Consider the following 24,519-nt stretch of genomic DNA (forward strand, 5'->3'; position numbering starts at 1 on the left):
GCCGAGGGGCCCCTTTATGTTTAGTTCAAGTGGGCTGCTCGCAAGATAATAAAGAAGGTGAACACCCTCAAGTACATAGGTTTACTGGTGGCCATACCTTAGTGTCATTGAACTTCCTGAAAATAAGTCACCAAGGGGTTGTTCTGTGACCATATAAAGGCACAAGGCTGCAGGCTGAGTTAAACAGGGAACTGTGAGTATCCTTCATGTATTATAAGGGATAATGTGTCCCCATAACAGTGCACAGAAGGTTACTGACAGCGAGCAGCATTCACAGAGCCTGGCATGACCCAAACAAACATAAGCCTGCTACTAATAAGAATCTCTTCCTGAAGCCTTGCAGAGCCATTTCTGACTTGCGGTTAGGGATGAACCAAATCCACTATTTTGGATTCTGCCGAACCCCTGAATTCTTCGCGAAAGATTATACCGAATGCCAAACCGAATCCAAATGTTAATTTGCATATGCAAATTAGGGATGGGAAGGGGATAACCTTTTTTACTTCCTTGTTTTGTGACAAAAAGTCACGCAATTTCCCTCCTCACCCTTAATTTGCAGATTCGGATCAGCCAGGCAGAAAGATTTGGCCTAATCTGAATCCTGCTGAAAAAGGCAGAATCCTGGCCGAATCCCAAACCGAATCCTGGATTTGGTGCATCCCTACTTGCGGTGGATGCAATTATGATTGAAGTAGTAGTACTGTAGTTAATCATCTTGTAAGAACTGTTAGGGGAAGATTTATCAAGGGTCGAAGTGAATCCGAGGGAATTTTCAAAGTAAAAAAATTAATGTTTTGGATACTCCGACCATCGAATAGGATACTACAACTTCGAATTTACTTTGAATTCGATTAGAAGTAAAAACTGTTTGAATATTCAACCATTTGATAATTGAAGTTCTGTCTCTTTAAAAAAACTTCGACTTCAATACTTTGCCAAATTGAACCTGCCGAATTGCTATGTTAGCCTATGGGGACCTTCTACAAACCTTTTCCAAGTCTTTACACATCGAATTAAAATCCTTTGATCAATCGCTGAAATCCTTCTAATCGTTTTTAATCTATTTTAATTCGATCGATCGATTGCCAAATTCTCTGAAAAAACTTTGAATTCGATATTCGAATTCAAAGTATTTAAATTCGATGGTCGAAATTCAAAGTATTTTCAACTTCGAAATTTGACCCTTGATAAATCTGGCCCTAAATGAATCGGTCTGCTAATGATTGGCGATTATGATACAGACAAGTGCAGAGGGTGGTGCAGCTGCGGTGTTGTAGCGCAAGGCGTGCGGATAAATTTCTAAAGGTGCCACTGAGTAGGGATTCTGTAATTGCCATTTAGGGCCCAAAAAACACCCCATAGTACTGTTCACTATGCCACAAGGGGATCCTTACCAAAATGTGTGTTTCTTATTGTCTTGATACCAGGGGGTAGATAAGCATGTCTCTTGGGGAAACTGTGACTTAAATGGCAATTCACCTTCATTAGCAAAACTGTAATAACATAAAAACCACAGTGATATGTTCAAACTTTCATAAGTAATTAGAAACAAAACATTTTAAAGCACATTTCTTCTATATCTAAAAGAGTTTAATGCACTGGCACATTCTTGTTTTTTACATAATATGTCTCCTTTAAATGCTGGAAAGAAGGAAAAGGCAAATAATTCAAAAAACTATAAAAACTAAATAATGTAGACCAGTTAAAAAGTTGCTTATAATAGGGCATTCTATAACACCCTAAAAGTTAATTTAAAGGTGAACCACCCCTTTCAGGCAACATTGTAGTTGCCTGTTAAAGTGGATGTATTGAAATGTTTTCATTTCGGCCTGGGGAAAATACCACTGTTGCCTTACATTGACTTTAATATGTGAAAATGCATATTAAAACATTTTTAGACCAGCAGTGGCAGATAATTAATATTAAGCTCAGCCATGTTTTACTAGTGAAAAAAAACCTTAAACATTTAACTAATGTTAGAGTGGCATGCGATTAAACCCATATATTTTGTGAAAAAAAGGCGTATTCATCAAAGGGTGAACTTTCACCCATTGATAAATACTCTTTTAAAAGTCACATAGAAATGAATGGAGAGTGGCGGAATTTCACTCTGGTGGACTGTGGTGATCTCTAACTTCACTCTTTGATAAATATGCCTCAAAGTTTGAAGAGAAGCAGTAACCTAAAGGGGAAAATTCTCTAAGTGGCGAAAATTCGCCATCGACGGCTTCGCAGCCATCGCAACACTTCGCCAGGCGTAGATTCGCTAGGACAACGCCAATTCCCTAAAGTGCAAAGTTGCATCCAGTGTGCCAAACGCTGGCAAATTTTCGCTAGCGTTACTTTGGCAATCAAAGCGAAGATGTGGTAGCGTTGTCTAATTTGCATACGGCGGGAAATGATAAAGTTACATGGACGTATATGTTTCAGCAAATACATTACATTACACAAGTCCAGGGAACCTTAATAAATAAAATAGAGTTGTTATAATGCCCTACACATTAGCCCAGTGTATAGTTTATGTTACATATGTTAGAAAATGTAGGGGGGAACCCAGTTACCCAAAAAAAATTTTTACGGACCTTTGCAGGTTATTACTCTGAAAAAAGGAAAAGATTCCAGCGTTTTTTGGGACTTTTGCACTAAAAATTGAGGAAGTCCATTTGCACTTCGCCTGGTCTGAGTTGGTGAATGAGGTAACCTTCAGTAAAATCTTAGTGAATTTGCAGAGTTACATCGGTTCGCGAGAGCGAAAATTCACCTGGCGTTAGAGTGCAATGCAACGCTATCGTCTATCTCCTTCGCTATCGAAGTGACACCTGTGCCCATTAGGGAATTGGCACAGTTCCAAAATGACGTCACGCTGATGAATTTTCGCTAGCGTTAGTCACTTCATCCTTTAGGCAATCTGCCCCATAGCTGGTTGCTTTTATAAATGCTACCTGCTGATTGGTTACTGTAGGTGATAACAAGAATAGCAAAATCATGGGAAAAACACATTTAATATGCAGCTAATAAGATTATTAGAAGATAATTTAGTGTTCCATGACCTGTATGGACATGAAATTTTAATTTATATACATACATTTATAAAATACTGTATGTGAGATTGTGAACTTTTGCCTTGGTTTTCTAAAAATTCCAATCTCAAATATAGTTAAATCTTCTCCTTAGTGAGTTGTTAAGAACAGCAGCACGTGATTTAACTTATCTTTATTTATCGATTGATATATCACAGGAAACTTGGGGTTATTTACAAACCTGTGGCTTGTACATTTCATCCCAGATACTTATGGGCATCTGTGTACAGGCTGGGTTCATGTAGAAAATAAATCAATGCAGTCAATGCAGTCAAATGCTATTTTGGAATGTCTGCTTAAGGCAAAATAATTGAGTGAATCCAAAAAAGCCAAGTGATCTATTTTGAAATTCTTGGAAATTCTTGGTAAGAGAGGAAGGATATGTATTTTGGAGAGGATTCGTTCTGGTTTTCATTCTCACTCACTCTGTAAAGGGTACCATACTGATATATATATTTCTATAAATATATACTCAGCAGATATTCTAAGATAGGTCCTAAACTTAAACACCGCAGCTGCCATAGCAACAAATCAGAGCTTTGCTTTATAACTGGTTACTGAACAAAACTAATTGCTGATTGGTTGGGCAATTGCACTTGTGTTGTTTAGCATGTTCATAAACCACTACTGTCCTTATACAATAATAAAGGAGAAAGCACTAAATAATCATTGGGCGTTGCCAATGTGTTAGGCACCCCCAGTGATTAAAACCATTTACCTGATACCTGGAGCTTGTGCTCCTGTTGGCCAAAAACTGCACCAGCCCAGAGTACTACTGTAGGAGATCTATTTAGCCATCTTTTCCTCCCTCACATGCACTGTGTGTCTGTGCAGGAGAGTGAAAATTCGTAAAAGCCAGCATTTTGCTTTAAGGCACATGTACAACCAGCCTTGGGCCATAGAGAGTTAAAAAATAATAGAAACACAAAGACAGGGAATCCTTTCTAAGTGTAGTATTTCATTTTAGTTCAACACAATCCATGCATATACGGTAAATTACACTCACAGGATAAACTAAAATCAATCGCATATAGGTTCCTTATCTGTCCGTGCATCTTGCGTCTGTGATCCGGACTTGGAGCTCTCCAAAGCCCACACTGTTCCTGGAGCGGTTACTTAGTTTGGACATACAGACTCCCCAATTTTGTCCAATGCGTTTCACTGACTCCAATCCGCTTTCTCAAGGAGTTCTTGCCTCATACCTTTCTTCCTTCCTTCTTATTCTCATCAGAATTAACCCTTCCCATATTACATTGTATTAAACTTTATTACTATCCAACCTCTCAACCACATAATAAAATTTTAATTTATTATATACTATATTACACTTAGGGGCAGATTTATCAAGGTTCGAAAAAATTTTTTGGCCAAATAGGTCTGTTTTCAATCACATAGGTCCGTTTTTGATCGAATTTGAATCGCACGAATCAAAGTAATAGCACATTCGATCAAATTCGATTCAACGTTTTTCCAAAATAAACACTTAGATTTTTCAAAGTCCACCAATTGACTCCAAATATGTTCTAGGAGGTCCCCCATAGGCTAAAACAGCAATTTGGCAGGTTTTAGATGGCGAATGGTCGAAGGCAAATTGGAGCGGCTTCAGATGGGTTTTTTTTTTGCCTTCCTCTGGATTAACTAGCAGTGAAGCAGATTATATGTAGACTTAAAGGGTTGAACTTGTTTGATGTGTGTCTTTTTCCAACCTAAATCACTATGTTTATAAGAAAGTTGCTAAGAATTACATTGTTTATAATTGCAAAGTGACCGCTGTAGGAAGAGGGTGAGTAAACAACCTGGAGCTTATTGTTTACATGTACATTTTCATCCCAGTTGTGTATTTCTGTATCATTTCCTGTATTTTCTGCAATATATTGTCAGAGAACTATTTGGTATTAATATGCACGCAATATAGTCTGAGTAGTATTCGAATTTTGAGCAAGTTGTTTTATAATTTTGAGAGGACGTGGGTATGGAGATGTGAAAGAGCGCTACTATATAGTAAATGTGTTACCTATACACACTTCTGAAATATTTTCAGCCTGACAGATACATTAAAGATGCTAAATGTAGGGATTTAACATTCTTTGAAACCTGGTGTGCCTAAGAAATTCCCATTACACATGGGAATGTCTAAATCCCACTAGAAATTGTACAAGATTCTTTTGTATTGTAAATCAAAATTAAATATTAAACTCTGCTGCTACTAAACATTTGCCTTTTTTCATGGCTAATCCCTATTTCTATGAGAATGAAGAGCCTAACTAGATGGAATAATAGGTTATAGTATGTAAAGAAAAGAGACTAGTAGAATAGAGGTTGAGTGAGGAGAGGAAGAAAGATAATTACTTGGGGGCAGATTTATCAGGGGTCGAATTTCGAAGTAAAAAATACTTTGAAATTCAACCATCGAATTAAAATCCTTCGACTTCGAATATCGAAGTCGAAGGATTTTTCACCAAATTTGGCAATCGAACGATCAAAGTAAAATTGGTCGAAGCGAACGATTTTAGCGTATGATCGAATGATTTTACTTTGATGTGTAAAGACTTACAAAAATGCATTAGAAGGTCCCCATAGGCTAACATAGCACTTCGGCAGGTTTAATTTGGCGAAGTATTGAAGTCTAAGTTTTTTTAAAGAGACAGTACTTCGATTATCGAATATTCAAACTATTTTACTTCGAACCTAATTCAAAGTGAATTCGAAGTCATAGTATCCTATTCAGTATCGGACTGGCCTGGCGGGACAGACCCCCTCTCCCAAACAGTTTTTCAAAAAAATTTCGGCGCAGCGCCATTTGCGCATGCGCCGCCTGGGCAAGTAGGCAGAGCAGCGCTTCGCCTCAAAGTAGGTAGCGGGGGACCCTGGACAGCAGTCACGGTGGGCCCCGGGCCCCCAGTCCGACCCTGATCCTATTCGATGGTTGAAGTATCCAAAAAATTACTTCAAATTTTTTTTACTTCGAAAATTCCCTTGAATTCACTTCGACCCTTCATAAATCTGCCCCTAAGAGTGGGCCCCTGGTCTAAGGGTTTTTGGGTGGGCCCCTAGTGTCCGAGTCCATCACTGTACAACTACAAGCAGAAAGAAACCATTTTCTTCTATAGCTATTGAGTTCCGCCGATTTGCCATGCCCACAAGGTGGCTAAGAATACGTCACTGCGCTTACGTGTAGTTGTGACGCCAGTCTCGCGTTAGGAGACGTGGCGTCGGGATTTTCTGTGAGACTAGGAACCTGCTGGGAGCTTGCAGCTAGCTTTTAGAGAGGCGTAAGTAGCGTCGCGGAACTGCGGGCTGTGATAGGGAAGGCTGGACTGTTGGATAATATACGCTTTCTTGGATTATCGGCTCCCCTGCTATCTGTGAGCTGTCGACTTCGGAGGGGAGCTAGGGTGTTTGCATCTTGTTTCCCGTACGCAGCTTTCTTTACTGCTCGTTTTGTTACAGAAGTTTAAGTCCCGGTACACTTCCGGAGTCTGCAGCTCATTGGCAACGGGACGCCTGGTAATACAAGTAAGTGCAACACACCCGAGTGCCCCCATAAAAAAAACCATCAGACTGGGCACTGCTGTTCCCACAGTCCTCACTGAAGGTGCTCCTGTACTAAGGGCTTAGGATAGGATGGAGATGAGGGTTACGCCCCACAGTGACCCTTCACGGAAAATGTCTCAGGACTAGTGTGTATCAGTTATTTCAATGTATACTTGATGGATGTCTAACCTATAGGTCAGCATGTTGTTGAACTGTATCTAGCTTTGGTTCTTGATGCTGCAGTAGAGCAAAAGCTGGAGGGTTACAGGTGGGACTTTCTTGCGTTACAATTTTGGTGACCAGTCCCCCTGCTAACTTTATCCCATTATAATGTTTTAATTATATAGCACTTTATGTGGGTTTCTTGGGATTCTAGGGGGATGCTAGGAGTTGTAATTCAACAGTAGCGTGCGGGTCACCGTTGGGACATTGTTGCTGAATACAGAATCCTAATGATAATTTGCAAAAAAATTTTCAGTTGTCAAAAGCTTTAAAAAAAAATACTTGTTTTTAAGCTGTAGATTCAGTTCAGCTAAATGCTTGGCATTCTGCTTTAGATTGCTCATAACCTTTGCAAATGGCATGGAGATGGCAAAAAGAGGAAGCTACTAAGGTGATCTGAGTTGGTAAACATGAACTATGACAAATGTTTATTCTTAGCACGTTTTTTCTGTCATTGCATTACAGCTGTATCTAATGTTTTTCTGTTTAAGCCCTAATAAATATATTTTCTCTTATTTTTTACAGGGTTAGCGATGTATGCATATGATGAGAACGGCTACTGGATTGATTTTTATCTCCAGGAAACCTGCCAAGTAAACTGCAGTGGGATCCATTACGAATCCTAAAATAGAAATAGAAATCGGTTACTAGGAATTATGTTGATGGCTGAATTACTTGGTCTGGAAATTTAGCGAAAGATGTTGGTGATCTAAAAGGAACATGGACTATTGCAGTGGCAACTACTTTGGCTGGATGTTCTATTCATGCTGAATTGTCTCTGCTGCTTCCTGTAACATGTAATTATTTTGTGTTCCGTTTTTAATCAAAGAAGGGAAACCAGAGACTTTAAAAACCTTTAATGTGCCTAATGTGAAGAAACACATTGGTGTAGCATTTGCCCGTTTTTTTTTTTTTTAAACCATTTCGGTAATTTGTTTTTTTTAAATTTTGTTGCCTGCTAAGGATTATTTTCTTCAATCATATTTCTATTTTTGTTATCAACATTTTTATTATTTTGTCATTGCAGTGAAAAGTTACCTGTCACCACTGTTTAATAAAGGAAACCACTATTTTCAAAGATGTTTAATGCATATCCATTACTACTTTTTTCATGTATTGTTCATTTTATTATTTTGTGGTAAAGCTGGAAACAAAACAGGAGAGTGCATCAAGCAGTAAACATGCTGTTGAGGCCATAAGCTAAAAATTTTTACTGCTCATATGAATGCCACAACAAACGACTATTGCCATCAAACTTTGACATCCAGAATAAAAAGCACACTGAAAACGGACTATTCACAGTTTAGCATCTTTCCTCCAAAGCTTGTGCATATTTTTGCTTTTTCCTTTGTGTTACTTGCATATATCTACAAAGCCCACACTTTAAAACTAATAACCTGGGTTTCAAACCACAAGGGACCTTATCCATTATAAGGCAAAAAGACAATAAACATGTTAACACAACATCTTTGTAAACAAAAAGCAAGGCCTATGTGTTCATATTCCATTTGATGCCACCTTGTTTTTTTTTTATTAATGAACAATTTAAAAGCTGCAGAAAGACTTTGAGTTGCATTTATTTGAAGTAGTTGTGTTTGTGGGTTTTTGCCCCTGCCAAAACATTTTGTTTCTACGTAAAAAGGACACACATTCTCTATAATTGAAGACTTAAGGAAGTGGGCCAATGAAAGAGTGTGGATACAGTGAAATAAACACTTGTGGTACATCCCCCATGGAGTCTCCTCACATGAAGAAGAAAGCTACTGTACGGAGAAAATGGGAAGTTTTCCCTGGGAGGAACAGGTTTTATTGCGATGGTCGGGTTATGATGGCCAGACAGACAGGAGTCTTCTACCTCACAATGATTCTTATCTTGGTCACCAGTGGTCTCTTCTTTGCATTTGAGTAAGTTGTCTTTTACCTTCCATGCTTTATGATGTTATACATGCCCTTGCTTGTTTAGTTCTGAACTAAATGCTTTATATTTATACAGTGTTGATCGCTTCACGAGTACTGGTGATCAAAATGCTCCATGTGCCTAATATTGTGTCAAATCAGGAGTAGTTTGCCTAGTGTTGTTTGGCATGCTGAGTAGAGAAAACGCATGGTCGTAGGAGGTTATATTAACAACCCATCCTTAATCTGTTCTATGAAAGTTATGTTATGATACACAAACCTAGTATTGATCCGTCTATACTACAGTAACTAGACTTGGAGTTCTAGTTGAAAATGTTTTACCACTCACCCACTAAACAGTTTGATTACTCTGCAAGTTTGATTGCTTTAGACATCGCTACTTGATCATGTACCTGCTGCATTATTATTCTGAATTTATAAATATGACAGGAATGTAAGGACAATTAATATATAAAAAAAGGACATCTTGTAGAAACGTCAGATAAGTGAGAAAGATGTAGAATTAAAGCCAGAAGTGCATAAGAGACAAGTAGATGTTTTGAGCCGTGAATTCAGAAAGATAGAAAAGAGGCATATTCCAGTCCAAGGCTGAATAGTAGTTAATTACAGCTGTTTCTGTAATCTTCTCCTTTTTAGGTCTTGTGACAGAATTTTATTTTCAAATTTTAATAATATGATTATACCCAGTGATTGTAAGAAATGTGAATAAATCACGCATTTTTGTTTTTTGAGTTAGTAAGTGTGCCTTTAAGAACTATATATAGTCACCTGCTGACCAACTTTCTCTTGTCCCTATCACCTCATACATAGCAATTTACAGTGTCTCATCCAGGTATTCTTTGCATTTATATACTGGTATGAAGAGTGAAATTTATAAATGAGTTAAATGATGTTAATAGTTTAAAGAATGTCAGGCTGAATGGTCGGCCCCCACACATTTTCACCTCACCAAATCTGGTCCTTGTTGTGAAAAGTTTGGACACCCCTGCTTTAATGTAACATTTAGGCCCATTTAGTAAAACATGGCAAACTAAATACAGCTCCAAGAACAAGTAATCTTAACCCCACATCCAATACAAATTGCAACATCCCTGAACATTGCAGAAGTGACAATAGCTAAACAAGGTTAATATACGGCATGTACATGTGCCCTATCTACTCGTTGGTAACAAGCACCTCACTCCTGCCAACAACTACAGAATAGCTCCAAGAACCAAGCCCCCCAGCTGTATAGCTATTCTCGAGGCAGAGAAGATGCAACCTAATTAAAGGGATACTGTCATGGGAAATGCCTCGTACTGCGCATGCGCCAAAAAAACGCTGATCAAAGCACAAAGAAGAGCGCTCGGGAGAAGATAGCGCCCCCGTCAACTCCACAGCAGAGGACCTGTGCCGAGGGCTGAGTAACAAGTTAGGGGCATTTGCCCGGGGGGGAGGAGGGCCTACACAGGGGAGGGTTTTTTCCCCGGACAGGTTGATTACTCCTTTAATACACACCTTTAGGAATGACTTGTGAGGGATGCAGTTGTCTCAGAATTCTGACTCCATATAAAGAATATCTCCCAGCACATGGGAACCAAACAAAAACAAAATGGAGACTTATCAGACTCAGGCCGCTATCAAAATACTTTACTGAGAAATGCTAACCTTCCGCTTCCCTCACCCATCAACAAAAATGGGTGCAGGGCCACACACCATTGCCACTGAATGCTTTATAGGTAGGCCAGGAGGGCACATGGATGGAGGCACAAACACTTGCCACTGGATAACATCAAGACAACCAGGAAAGCACATGGGATGAAGCATACTATAACAGCTTTGTCCTTTTTCCAGCTCAACAGCGATGAAGATCCCAAGATATGATGTAATGTTCAGGGGAAAAGATCTCATGGATCAAAAAACCCCAGTCTCTATTTGCCATTTCCAGTCACCTAATGCTTTCCCAATGTTAAAAAGCAAAAATATTGCTTCCAGTGGAGTAAGGAAAGCAGAAGTAAAAAAAGATGCCATAAAGGGCTTGGGGTGGCTTTTAAAGCTTTGGGGTGTAGCATTGGGGTGGGATATACCTGTGAGTGCTGATATGGTACACCCAGGGAAAATAAGCATATCTTTGGTCTAAGATCTCTTAAATAAAATATACAGTACATTTGAGTTAGGAAAACCATGTAATCAAGAATGTTACTTGCTTTAATATTACCAGATAGCTGAAAATCTAGATGTATTAAACACACATGCACCAAGGCTGTACAGGTATGGGACCTGTTAATGCTTTGGTCCTGGGGTTGTCCAGTCTGCAGTGCTGGGTATGTCCACCCTTCTTTTTATATAGGAGAAAAAAAATTCAAATACAGATCCCCTCTTTTTTTTTTCTCCTATATAAAAATTTAAAAAAAATTTCAAATACTGACAGAAGTCAGATCCTCTCTTTTTAATCAACTTTATATATCTGAAGACAGATCATTCCTTTTTATTGATATGTCCACCAGACATGCGTTATCCAGACACCCATTCGCCAAAAAAGCTCTAAATTACGTAAAGACCATCTCTCATAGACTCCATTTAAAGCAAATCATTAAAAATGATTTCCTTTTTCTCTGTAGTAATAAAATAGTAAATTGTACTTGATCCCAACTAAGATTTTAATTGATGGCAGAACAACCCTACTGGGTTTAATTAATGTTTAAATGATGTTTTAGTAGACTTTAGTAGTGATCACGTGTATTATCATACACACACACACACACACACGCTGAACTCTCTCAAAAGGGAGGAGCATTCCATAAAAAGCGGATGGTAGGTCCCCAAAGGAGGAATAGTAACAAATGGAAATTTTTTTTGCTCCGGATGGTGGTTTTTTAATTAATTTTTAATTTTTTTTTTTTTTTTTAAATGTTGCAAATTAGGAGCATTGTTTTTCCACTAATTTGCAAACCATGTAAAATGAACTACACAAAGCGTCTCCTTCTCTAGGTAGGTTGTCTGTTTATAGAACTCCGCACCCTTGACCTCTAATTTATTCCAGTGCTAGACATTCATTTTTTCATGGCAATTTAAGGCAGTATGAAATCATACAAAAATAACTTTAATTTAACAATATACTGTAAGGAATGGCATTGCTGTGTTTTCTTAAAGTTGTCCAAAATAATATATATTTTGGACAACTTTAAGAAAACACATATATATAAATTATAGAGCCCCTACTTGTATTAGAAAGCTATACTTGTGAATAGTCCTGCTGCTATCATTATATTAGATTGCAGTGATCTAATGAACACTTTGATGAATTATACAGGTTATGCTAAACGTTTGGCCTCATTTAGCTAATTGATTGTTTCACATTCTTATTAGTCCAACACATTCTGTAAATAACAACCTATCCAGTTTTACTGGTTTTATGGCCTTTCAAAAAAGGAAATAATTAAAATCCCAGATTTCAATGCTGCTAAATGAATTTGGATGTGATCAGCAAAGCTGGTTGGGTTGCTTAAAAAAAAGCATGGCACATATGTATCCAACCCTTACAGTCATAATATGTAGCTTCAACAATCCAATAGATTTTGTATATTTTGATACACCTGGTAAAGAGGTCAGTAGGAAACACAGGGCCCTCTTTTGCAAAGCACACATTGCTGCCAGGCCAGTTCTTATTATATATTTATTATTGTTTCGTGTAGCTTCTTCATAAGTTTTTGTGGACTGAAGTCCTGCTTTGTCCAGATGGTGTTGTTTGACTGTTCCAGTTGGGATTATATATTTTAAATTGTCTTAAATGCCATTCAGTATTTTATAATCCGTTAAGTTACATATGATTCATAAAAGGATATGTCTTCAGTTCTGTTTCCATGGTAACCTGGTTGAATTGGGATATCGTAGCATTCAAGCTATTCATAGGGGTTTTCTTTTCATAAAATGTCAAATCTAACAATGTTGTTTTTGTGTACCTTTTTAAGTTTTCATTATTTTGTAAAGGAATTTGACACAATTGAAAGTGGCCAAAGACCTTTTATTTTTATTTTGTTGACTTCATACACAAAGTAGTAGGCCTGTCATGTTTAGTATAAATATAATCATTTAAATCTCTGTAGTTTTCTAAAACATCTGTGCTCCGGTATTCTCTGCAGAATATAAGAAGTTATTAAACCCTTACATTTCAGCAGCAGAATTGTATATCCTATAAGGAGAACTAAACCCTAAAAATTAATATTGCTTAAAAAAGCCATATATATACTGAACTTATTGCACCAGCCTAAAGTTTTAGCTTGTCAATAACAGCAATGATCCAGGACTTCAAACTTGTCATAGGGGGTCACCATATTGGACACTCCGATGCTCATTGTGCTCTGAGCCGCTGTTGAGAAGCAAAGCTTAGGGTTCGTCACAAACTATCAAGCAGAAAATGAGTTTGGCCTGTAATATAAGCTACAAGACTGATTAGTTGCATTAGTTTCTGTGCTGCTATGTAGTATTTATCTGTATTGATTACTAATCAGTCTTATATTGTGACATTTATATTCTATGTTTAATGTATATTTTGAGTAGGACCCTAAGCTCGGTTACTGATAGCAGCATGGAGCATGTGCAGTGAATGCGCAGAAAAGATATGGAGCTACTGGGGCATCTTTGGAGACACAGATCTTCACTGCTAAAGGGTTGTGGTTGCCTTGGGCTGGTACAGAAGCCCAAAACATAATGTACAACATTTCTAGTCTACTTCTTTAGTTAAGCTTTAGTTCTCCTCTGATGTTGGTGATGATCACTTAAACAGGGGGAAACACCAGTGTTAGTTTGTACTGTTTTCCCAGAATGTAAGTGTTTGCATATTCACTGCACCTTAGATAATCTGTTTGGGTATTTTAGGAAATAATAACTACCTTGTATTGTTTCACATGATATGAATAGGAGAGGCCTGAACAGAAAGATCAGTAATACACAGTAGCAATAACTTTAAGGGCTAGTCCACACGGGGAGATAGCGACGCGTTTGCGGTCGCGGCGACAAAGCGCCGCGACAGTCGCCGCGACCGGCGCAGGCGACAGTTTTGTATGGGCGCCTATGTGAAAACGCCTGTGCTAACCACACGAGGCGATGCGCTTTTCAACAGTCGCCTGAAAAAGCCTGGCGAGGCATTTTCAGGCGACTGTTGAAAAGCGCATCGCCTCGTGTGGTTAGCACAGGCGTTTTTACATAGGCACCCATACAAAACTGTCGCCTGCGCCGGTCGCGGCGACTGTCGCTGCGCTTTGTCGCCGCGACCGCAAACGCGTCGCTATCTCCCCGTGTGGACTAGCCCTAAATGTGTAGCCTTACAGAGCATTTGTTTTTTAGATGGGGTTCAATGACCCACATTTGAAAGCTGTAACGAGTCAAAAGAAGAAGGCAAATAATTCTAAAAAAAACTATTCAAAATAATAAATGACGGCCAACTGAAAAGTTGGTTCGAATTGATCATTCTATAACATACTTATATGTTAACTTAAAGGTGAACTACCCATTTAAGGTTTAACAGCCCACACCACAGTAGCCCAAGATCCTACCTGAATGCACTCTTTAAATCACAACATAATTTTCAGCTTTTAAATAATAATACATAATTTCAGCATAATACATCTCTGAACAGAGGGCTATAGTGACATTTTTAGAGGATTCATTAGCAGAATGACCTAGATAATAAAGCTAGCAAGACTGAAGAAAATATGTTTAGTAACGGAAATCTAAGAGTACCATTTGCAAATTCATAAAAATGGCCTTTTGCCATAATACTATTATTTTAACATGGGAAATTTCTGGGAAAAGTGGAGGGGCAACAGTGAACTGCAAATGTTTGTACTATCCAGCAGCATGTTTAGTGGTGATATACAATATGACTTATGGCTGGTCTGTAAAGTGCTCTTTCTTTTAAAACCAGAGGCTTTTGCGCTCTCACGCAGCAGCAGGAATGGATTGGCAGCCTAGCCTGAGGCATGATGATTATGAGCTAGTTTTAAAGGTATAGAAGGCACAACCCTGCTTTTGAGATTAAAGAAAAACATTAAGCCAGTTCACTTAGAAGTGCTATAATGGCATAACACCCTTTTGAAACTTGACCCATATACTATGAGTCATGTCGCCTATTTCTACAGCAGTTATTACTAGGAATGTAGCTTGTGGATTTCATGTATGTTTTAAATGGATAAAGATGCTTTCATTGACGCAGAGAAGGTATTCTGATATAAGGCTAAAAATAATTATATTTTTTTGGGGGGACAGTCTGTACTACAATATCTAGTCCATGTGGTATGTGCCATATAAAACATTACAAGTTATTTTTATCCTGCTTCAGTTCTAGTGTGGTATATGCTCTAAAGCGTATAAAACATCTGTACTGCAAAGTCACTGGGGGTGGCCACAAAAACTTTCCACCCAAAAGTGAGCTTACCTTCTTTGTTTTTTTATAATATAATTGTAAGCCTTGTTCTAGAATCTTAGTTGCTGCCCTGGCAAAATCAATTTGAATTATGCATTCTCAACCAGTTCATGCGTAGATGAATGGTAATTTTAAATTCATATTCTCCACATGCATAAAGAAGTTTTTTTTTTTTTTCCCTAATCCCCAAAATAATGTTGCAAGATTAATGAAGGAAATTTAGGTCACTAATCATGTGATCTGACTCATAAAAAATACAAGCCAAAACCTGACTTCAGCTTCTATATTATCACATTTTAGAAAAGAGAAGTTAGTATGCATCTAAAATATAGGTCAGTTAAATTCACAGTTCATTGTACATGAACTCCCCTTGTATTTATATTAGTACCATTTATTTTGTAAAACATTAAAGGAAAACTATACTCCCGAACAATGTAGGTCTCTATAAAAATGATAGCATAAAACAGCCATGTAAAACCCTTCTTCATCTAAATAAACAACATTTATAAAAAAATATATACATTTTTTTGTTAGCATGAGCACCTAAATAGAAAATTGCCATTTTAAAGGGGTTGTTTACTTTCCAACACATTGTTTCAGTTCATTTGTTTTCACGAAATAAAGATTTTCTGAAGCAACGTCACAAAAGGGGCTGGTGCAGGAATCCAGCAGTGAGTTTACCCTTGTGTCAGGCAAGTTCGGGCTGACCTCCGTAAATCCTTACGGGTCGCGGCGGCTTCAAGTTAATAGCTTCTTCCTGCTCTCCCCACCCAAAGCCCACCCTACACAAATGTAAACCCGCGGGTCCCATGGGTATTAGCTCTGTCCGCACATCACTACTCAGCTGCCAGACTAAAACACCCGAGACTTAAATTTTGGAAAAACTGTCAAAAATAAAACATCAGAAAACAACTGAAATGATAAAAATTGTTTGGAAGGTCAACAACACCACCACATGGGATCATACAATTCATGGTGCACACATACATGTTAGGTGGCATGATCCAATCACTGGACAATGTTCTGTCTTTTACTCCCACATTTCTTCCTTTTACAGTTAGAACTGTGTTTATTTCTAGTCAGGTGATCTCTGAGGATGCATGCTCACAATATGGTGGTTCAATGCAAAATATGTAATATGGCAATATTTACTGATTGAGATATATATATATATATATATATATATATATATTATAATGTCAGTACAGTGAGTGCACTCTTTCCGGTTTTAGAGTGTAGAGGGTGGTGCGTTGGTCAAAACTTAATAATACATCTTAGTAAATGGACCCGCACTCCTTCATTTTGGTGAAATAAATCGATGTGCTTTATTCACAAATTCATCTCCAACGTTTCGGTCCTCTCTGGGACCTTTTTCAAGGATTGAAAAAGGTCCCAGAGAGGACCGAAACATCGGACTAAGATAGACACACACACACGTGAAGTAAACTGTATAAATCTGTTGGTTAAGTATTTTCCTTTAAAACGTTGCATTTGCTTTTCTTGCAGTTGTCCATATTTGGCTGTGAAGATTACACCTGCAATTCCTGTTATAGGTGGGGTACTTGTCTTTTTTGTAATGGGGACCTTGCTGAGGACCAGTTTCAGTGATCCTGGGGTTCTTCCCCGCGCCACCCCGGATGAAGCTGCAGATTTGGAAAGACAAATAGGTAACAATATTTTAACTTTATGTATGCATACAGTGCCTTGCGAAGGTGTCCAATCCGTTGGCCAATTTATTCATGCTGCTTTAATTTTGTTCTGTGATTTTTTTTTTCTTTTTTATTGTTGAAACTGTGAGAAAAACCTTAAATAAACTAATTTTATAATAATAAGTAATGAAGGTCTTAAGTATTCTGACTTCCTTCCTTTGATATTACCTTTCTTTTTAAGTTTTGTCTAATTGCTTCAATATGAACTGCATTATTTACATCCAGGAAACTTGAATGAGCACAGAGAATTTCATAAATGTAATTTGTGTATATTAACCCTTTAAGTGCCAGCAGAATTTCACATTTTGGTTACGCGAAATGCCAGCCGTTTTTGAAACATTTTGTGCTCTCTCACTTTAGGGGCATTTTCTGAGGGGAAACCTATAGTTTACCTAGGAAAACTATACATTGTTTTTTCGGTAGAAACTGAGCTTTCTAAATCTGCCGGAGTTTTCATGTATTTCCACCTGTGCAAAAAAATTTATAGTGCTAAATACCAAAAAAAAATGAAAAATTACCATTTTTCATCGTATATCAATTTATACCAGAAAAATATTTCATTTTAGGGATGAAAATCCAACTGATTTGGAAAGCCTTATGTCTCTCGAACGTGCCAATACCAGATATGTATAGTTTTAGGGAGATTTAGGATTTCTGTACAGCAAAAACTCCCGGCAGTATATTACCGAATTTTGAAAGCACTAAGGCAGAAAACGGCATGCTTTAGATTCCAAGGCAAAAAATCCTGAAACCGTAGGTTTACCCCAGAAAACCATACATTTTTGAAAAGTACACATTCTGCCGATTACAAAATGGGTAACTATGTCTCTCTACTCCAACTACCAAACATAAAAGCTTGTCTGAAAATAGCGGTTTTTCAAAAAAAAATTCAAAATTCTGAAAAATCATTTCAAAGGTTTTATTTTGCTGCTCCGCATATCCCAAACTATATTAGGTACCAAGAAAAAGCACCTGAAATATGATTGCCAGGGGTCCACTGAACAGTTTGATACCCATTATGCATAGGTTTACCAAAGTATCTGGCATTTAGAGACACCAATATGAAGTTAGCACATCCAAATTGATCAGGACTTTACTTCAGCTACTGAGAAATCAACACATTGACTGCATTTTTTGTGGGGTAAAAACACAGAAATATATGTTTACCCCCCAAACCCATATATTTTTGGAAAGTACACATTCTACTGAATCTAAAATGGGTACCCATGCCTTTCTGCTCCAAACTACTGAGTCGCAAGGCTTTCCCAAAATTGTCGGTTTTGGTGAAATATCTGAAAATTGCCTCAAACCTTCAACTTCCCAGCACCATATCGCCCATGTATCATTACGTACTAAGAAAAAGCACCCTAAATATGATTGCCAGGGTTCCTCTGAACATTTTGGTGGTCATTGTTCATAAGTTTACCAAAGTATCTGGCATTTAGAGGCCCCAAAATGAAGTTAGCGCATACAAACAGTCCCGTGGGTAACTTCAGCTAATGAAAGATCAACACATTGACTGCATTTTTGTGGGGTAAAAACACAGAAATATATGTTTACCCCCCAAAACCCATATATTTTTGGAAAGTACACATTCTAACCGAATCTAAAATGGGTACCCATGCCTTTCTGCTCCAAACTACTGAGTCGCAAGGCTTTCCCAAAATTGTCGGTTTTGGTGAAATATCTGAAAATTGCCTCAAAGCTTCAACTTCCCAGCACCATATCACCCATGTATCGTTACGCACCAAGAAAAAGCACCCTAAATATGATTGCCAGGGTTCCTCCAAACAATTTGGTGGCCATTGTTCATAGGTTTACCAAAGTATCTGGCATTTAGAGGCCTCAAAATGAAGTTAGCGTATACAAATAGTCCCTGTGGGTAACTTCATCTAATGAAAAATCAACACATTGACTGCATTTTTGTGGGGTAAAAACACAGAAATATATGTTTACCCCCCAAACCCATATATTTTTGGAAGTACACATTCTACTGAATCTAAAATGGGTACCCATGCCTTTCTGCTCCAAACTACTGAGTCGCAAGGCTTTCCCAAAGTTGTCGGTTTTGGTGAAATATCTGAAAATTGCCTCAAAGCTTCAACTTCCCAGCACCATATCACCCATGTGTCATTACGTACTAAGAAAAAGCACCCTAAATATGATTGCCAGGGTTCCTCTGAACATTTTGGTGGCCATTGTTCATAAGTTTACCAAAGTATCTGGCATTTAGAGGCCCCAAAATGAAGTTAGCGCATACAAACAGTCCCGTGGGTAACTTCAGCTAATGAAAAATCAACACATTGACTGCATTTTTGTGGGGTAAAAACACAGAAATATATGTTTACCCCCCAAACCCATACATTTTTGGAAAGTACACATTCTACAGAATCTAAAATGGGTACCCATGCCTTTCTGCTCCAAACTACTGAGTCGCAAGGCTTTCCCACATTTGTCGTTTTGGTGAAATATATGAAAATTGCCTCAAAGCTTCAACTTCCCAGCACCATATCACCCATGTATCGTTATGCACCAAGAAAAAGCACCCTAAATATGATTGCCAGGGTTCCTCCGAACAGTTTGGTGGCCATTGTTCATAGGTTTACCAAAGTATCTGGCATTTAGAGGCCCCAAAATGAAGTTAGCGCATACAAATAGTCCTGTGGGTAACTTCAGCTAATGAAAGATCAACACATTGACTGCATTTTTGTGGGGTAAAAACACAGAAATATATGTTTACCCCCCAAACCCATACATTTTTGGAAAGTACACATTCTACAGAATCTAAAATGGGTACCCATGCCTTATTGCTCCAAACTACCGAGTCGCAAGGCTTTCCCAAAGTTGCCGGTTTTGGTGAAATATCTGAAAATTGCCTCAAAGCTTCAACTTCCCAGCACCATATCACCCATGTGTCATTACGTACTAAGAAAAAGCACCCTAAATATGATTGCCAGGGTTCCTCTGAACATTTTGGTGGCCATTGTTCATAAGTTTACCAAAGTATCTGGCATTTAGAGGCCCCAAAATGAAGTTAGCGCATACAAACAGTCCCGTGGGTAACTTCAGCTAATGAAAAATCAACACATTGACTGCATTTTTGCGGGGTAAAACACAGAAATATATGTTTACCCCCCAAACCCATATATTTTTGGAAAGTACACATTCTACGGAATCTAAAATGGGTACCCATGCCTTTCTGCTCCAAACTACTGAGTCGCAAGGCTTTGCCAAATTTGGCGGTTTTGGTGAAATATCTGGAAATTGCCTCAAAGCTTCAACTTTCCAGCATCGTATTGTCCATGGTATCATTACCAGCATAAAGCATCCTAAATATAAACATAGGGGTCTACTAAACAGTTTGATGCCAATATGCATAGATATACCAAACTATGTGGCGCACAGAGACCCCAAATGACAATATGTATAGACATTTTCACGGCTGACGCGCTGGCTGCTGCAATATAACCACTCGGTGTGTGTATTATGCGACATTAGACCACCTAACAGTACAGAGACCCCAGAAAACCATATATTTCAGAAAGTACAGATTCTGACGAATCCAATATGGGTAAATAAGTGTTTCTACTGCAAACTGCCAAACTGAAAAGCAATGCTGAACATAACGGTTTTTTATCAAATTTCTGAAAATCGTCACAAAGCTTGAATTTTACCCCATTATATGCCCCACATTTCGTAACTTATCAGCATAAAACATCCTAAATATGAACGCCAGGGGTCTACTAAACACTTTGATGCCCAATATGCATAGATATATCAAACTATGTGGCGCACAGAGACCACCAAATGACAATAGTGTATATACATTTTCACGGCTGACGCGCGCTGGCTGCTGCAATATGAGCACCTGGTGTGTGTAATATGCGACATTAGACCCCCCTAACAGTACAGAGACCCCAGAAAACCATATATTTTCAGAAAGTACACATTCTGACGAATCCAATATGGGTAAATATGTGTTCCTACTGCAAACTGCCAAACTGCAAAGCAATGCTGAACGTAACGGTTTTTATCAAATTTCTGAAAATCGTCACAAAGCTTGAATTTTACCCCATTATATGCCCCACATTTCGTAACTTATCAGCATAAAACATCCCAAATATGAACGCCAGGGGTCTACTGAACACTTTGATGCCCAGTATGCATAGATATACCAAACTATGTGGCGCACAGAGACCCCAAATGACAATAGTGTATATACATTTTCACGGCTGACGCACTGGCAGCTGCAATATAAGCACCTGGTGTGTGTATTATGCGACATTAGACCCCCCTAACAGTACAGAGACCCCAGAAAACCATATATTTTCAGAAAGTACACATTCTGACGAATCCAATATGGGTAAATAAGTGTTTCTACTGCAAACTGCCAAACTGCAAAGCAATGCTGAACATAACGGTTTTTATCAAATTTCTGAAAATTGTCAGAAAGCTTGAATTTTACCCCATTATATGCCACACATTTCGTAACGTATCAGCATAAAACATCCTAAATATGAACGCCAGGGGTCTACTGAACACTTTGATGCCCAATTTGCATAGATATACTAAACTATGTGGCGCACAGAGACCCCCAAATGACAATAGTGTATATACATTTTCACGGCTGACGCGCTGGCTGCTGCAATATGAGCACCTGGTGTGTGTATTATGCGACATTAGACCCCCCTAAAAGTACAGAGACCCAGAAAACCATATATTTTCAGAAAGTACACATTCTGACGAATCCAATATGGGTAAATAAGTGTTTCTACTGCAAACTGCCAGACTGCAAATCAATGCTGAACGTAACCGTTTTTATCAAATTTCTGAAAATCGTCACAAAGCTTGAATTTTACCCCATTATATGCCCCACATTTCGTAACTTATCAGCATAAAACATCCTAAATATGAACGCCAGGGGTCTACTGAACACTTTGATGCCCAATATGCATAGATATACCAAACTATGTGGCGCACAGAGACCCCCAAATGACAATAGTGTATATACATTTTCACAGCTGACGCGCTGGCTGCTGCAATATAAGCACCTGGTGTGTGTATTATGCGACATTAGACCCCCTAACAGTACAAAGACCCCAGAAAACCATATATTTTCAGAAAGTACACATTCTGACGAATCCAATATGGGTAAATAAGTGTTTCTACTGCAAACTGCCAAACTGCAAAGCAATGCTGAACATAACGGTTTTTATCAAATTTCTGAAAATTGTCAGAAAGCTTGAATTTTACCCCATTATATGCCACACATTTCGTAACGTATCAGCATAAAACATCCTAAATATGAACGCCAGGGGTCTACTGAACACTTTGATGCCCAATTTGCATAGATATACTAAACTATGTGGCGCACAGAGACCCCCAAATGACAATAGTGTATATACATTTTCACGGCTGACGCGCTGGCTGCTGCAATATGAGCACCTGGTGTGTGTATTATGCGACATTAGACCCCCCCTAAAAGTACAGAGACCCCAGAAAACCATATATTTTCAGAAAGTACACATTCTGACGAATCCAATATGGGTAAATAAGTGTTTCTACTGCAAACTGCCAGACTGCAAATCAATGCTGAACGTAACCGTTTTTATCAAATTTCTGAAAATCGTCACAAAGCTTGAATTTTACCCCATTATATGCCCCACATTTCGTAACTTATCAGCATAAAACATCCTAAATATGAACGCCAGGGGTCTACTGAACACTTTGATGCCCAATATGCATAGATATACCAAACTATGTGGCGCACAGAGACCCCCAAATGACAATAGTGTATATACATTTTCACAGCTGACGCGCTGGCTGCTGCAATATAAGCACCTGGTGTGTGTATTATGCGACATTAGACCCCCCTAACAGTACAAAGACCCCAGAAAACCATATATTTTCAGAAAGTACACATTCTGACGAATCCAATATGGGTAAATAAGTGTTTCTACTGCAAACTGCCAAACTGCAAAGCAATGCTGAACATAACGGTTTTTATCAAATTTCTGAAAATTGTCAGAAAGCTTGAATTTTACCCCATTATATGCCCCACATTTCGTAACGTATCAGCATAAAACATCCTAAATATGAACGCCAGAGGTCTACTGAACACTTTGATGCCCAAAATGCATAGATATACCAAACTATGTGGCGCACAGAGACCCCCAAATGGATATATAGTAGATAAAATTTACAAGGCAAAACAAAATAAGGCAGTAAAGGGTGAAATGCAAAAAAATCCAATAAAACCACAAAAATCAATGTTTTTTTTCCAGACTAGTGTTATCAGCTGTCAGAATCACAGTTTGAATATTTTAGATGGGCCAAACAGGTTATACGGCTAGAAAAAAGTGAACACAATATATGCAGAGCTGAAAATGCAATAAAATGGCTAAAAATTCAATAAAATGGCTAAAAATGCACCAAAATACCCAAATTGCAATATAATCACCGAAATAACATACAAAAGGTATTGCACAGTACGGTTAGCGAATACGCTATGCGTAATGGCAATAAAACATTTTTTTCAGCCAAAAAAAGAAACGATGCGATAAGAAAAAAAAAAAAAGGCCACAATGCCATGTATGTGCGTGTGCGTGTGTACAAATGGTAAATTACATGTTATGTGCGCGTGTGTGCGTGTGCACATGTGTGTAAGTGCAGTGAGTGTAAGTGACCCCCCCAATCCCCAAAAATGTATGTGTAAGTGTGTGTAAGTGTGAATCTAAGTGTGTATTACTGTAATAAGTGTGTGTTGGTGTGTTTGTGTGTGTAATTGTTGCACTAACCTGAAAAAATCGCTGGAGACTGTTGCAGGCGATCAGGAAGAGCCCCTGGAAGACATCTGCCTCGTGGTTCCTGTCTGTGTGCTGTGGGGGCGGAGATCGACGATCCGGTGCAGGCTGCAGCAGCAGGACACGTAAGTAACACGTGCCTGCTGCTGTTTTTGGGCCCCTGGGCGATCGCGCCCCAGGGGCCACTCGATCCCCTGCTCTGCTCGTTGCCTAGGGGCAGGGGATCGAGCAGGAACGGAGCGAGCGGCTCTAACAGCCGCTCCTCCGCTCCTGAAACAGGAAATGCTGCAGAACGTAGAATCTACGTTCTGTGGCATTTCAAGTACCTTTGCCACAGAACGTAGATTCTACGATCTGTGGCATTTAAAAGGTTAAAGACCATTGTGTATTTTTTGTGAGAAGTACAAGTTTAAGCAGAAACTTCTTTTGCTATTTGGCTCAAGGGGTTCTAAATATGGCTAAGCTGACTCTGCATGTAATTTACAGGGGAGAATAATGCAGTGAAGCCTATATTTATGCCAAGTGGACAAACCGCTTTTCTTGCTTATTTTCCAAATACATGAGAAATGCATTTGTTTTTAGTGTGCCCGTCTTCTCTTCAAGAACTGCTAACCGTAACAGTAGCAAAAAAAATAATTAAAGTAAATAATTAAAAAAGCTTTCTTCTTTGCCTGCACCCAGAACCATTCGTTGGTCTGAATGCAGCCACACATGAAGGATTTTGAAGCTGAAAAGCTGGGGTTGGTGGTTATTTCCTCCAAAAATTTGCTGCGTGCCGGCACTCGGGCCGATGCAGCAGTTCTGGGTGCTGATTTTCTGACTGCGCTTTTATGCAGGTCAAGATTAGTCCT

General features: G+C 38.6%; 1 protein-coding gene and 1 long non-coding RNA gene across 3 annotated transcripts in view; one reads left to right on the top strand and one right to left on the bottom strand.

Moving 5' to 3' along the window:
- Positions 1–7,702: 7,702 nt before the first annotated feature.
- Positions 7,703–8,344, bottom strand: LOC121393668. The gene is made up of 2 exons (XR_005961237.1): positions 8,257–8,344; positions 7,703–8,225 (listed from the first exon to the last, which is right to left on the bottom strand). It is a non-coding gene; the product is annotated as an uncharacterized LOC121393668 (long non-coding RNA).
- Positions 8,345–8,520: 176 nt separating this feature from the next.
- Positions 8,521–24,519, top strand: part of LOC108716125 (palmitoyltransferase ZDHHC14) — a 47,643-nt gene continuing 31,644 nt past the window's right edge. For both annotated transcript variants that reach the window (XM_041562765.1, XM_041562764.1), the window contains exons 1-2: positions 8,521–8,741; positions 16,663–16,823. In XM_041562765.1, coding sequence (XP_041418699.1) covers positions 8,521–8,741; positions 16,663–16,823 — 382 coding nt within the window. The remainder of the gene's footprint in view (positions 8,742–16,662; positions 16,824–24,519) is intronic.

This window comes from Xenopus laevis, chromosome 5L (assembly GCF_017654675.1).
Source record: "Xenopus laevis strain J_2021 chromosome 5L, Xenopus_laevis_v10.1, whole genome shotgun sequence".
Taxonomy (NCBI): Eukaryota; Metazoa; Chordata; class Amphibia; order Anura; family Pipidae; genus Xenopus; species Xenopus laevis.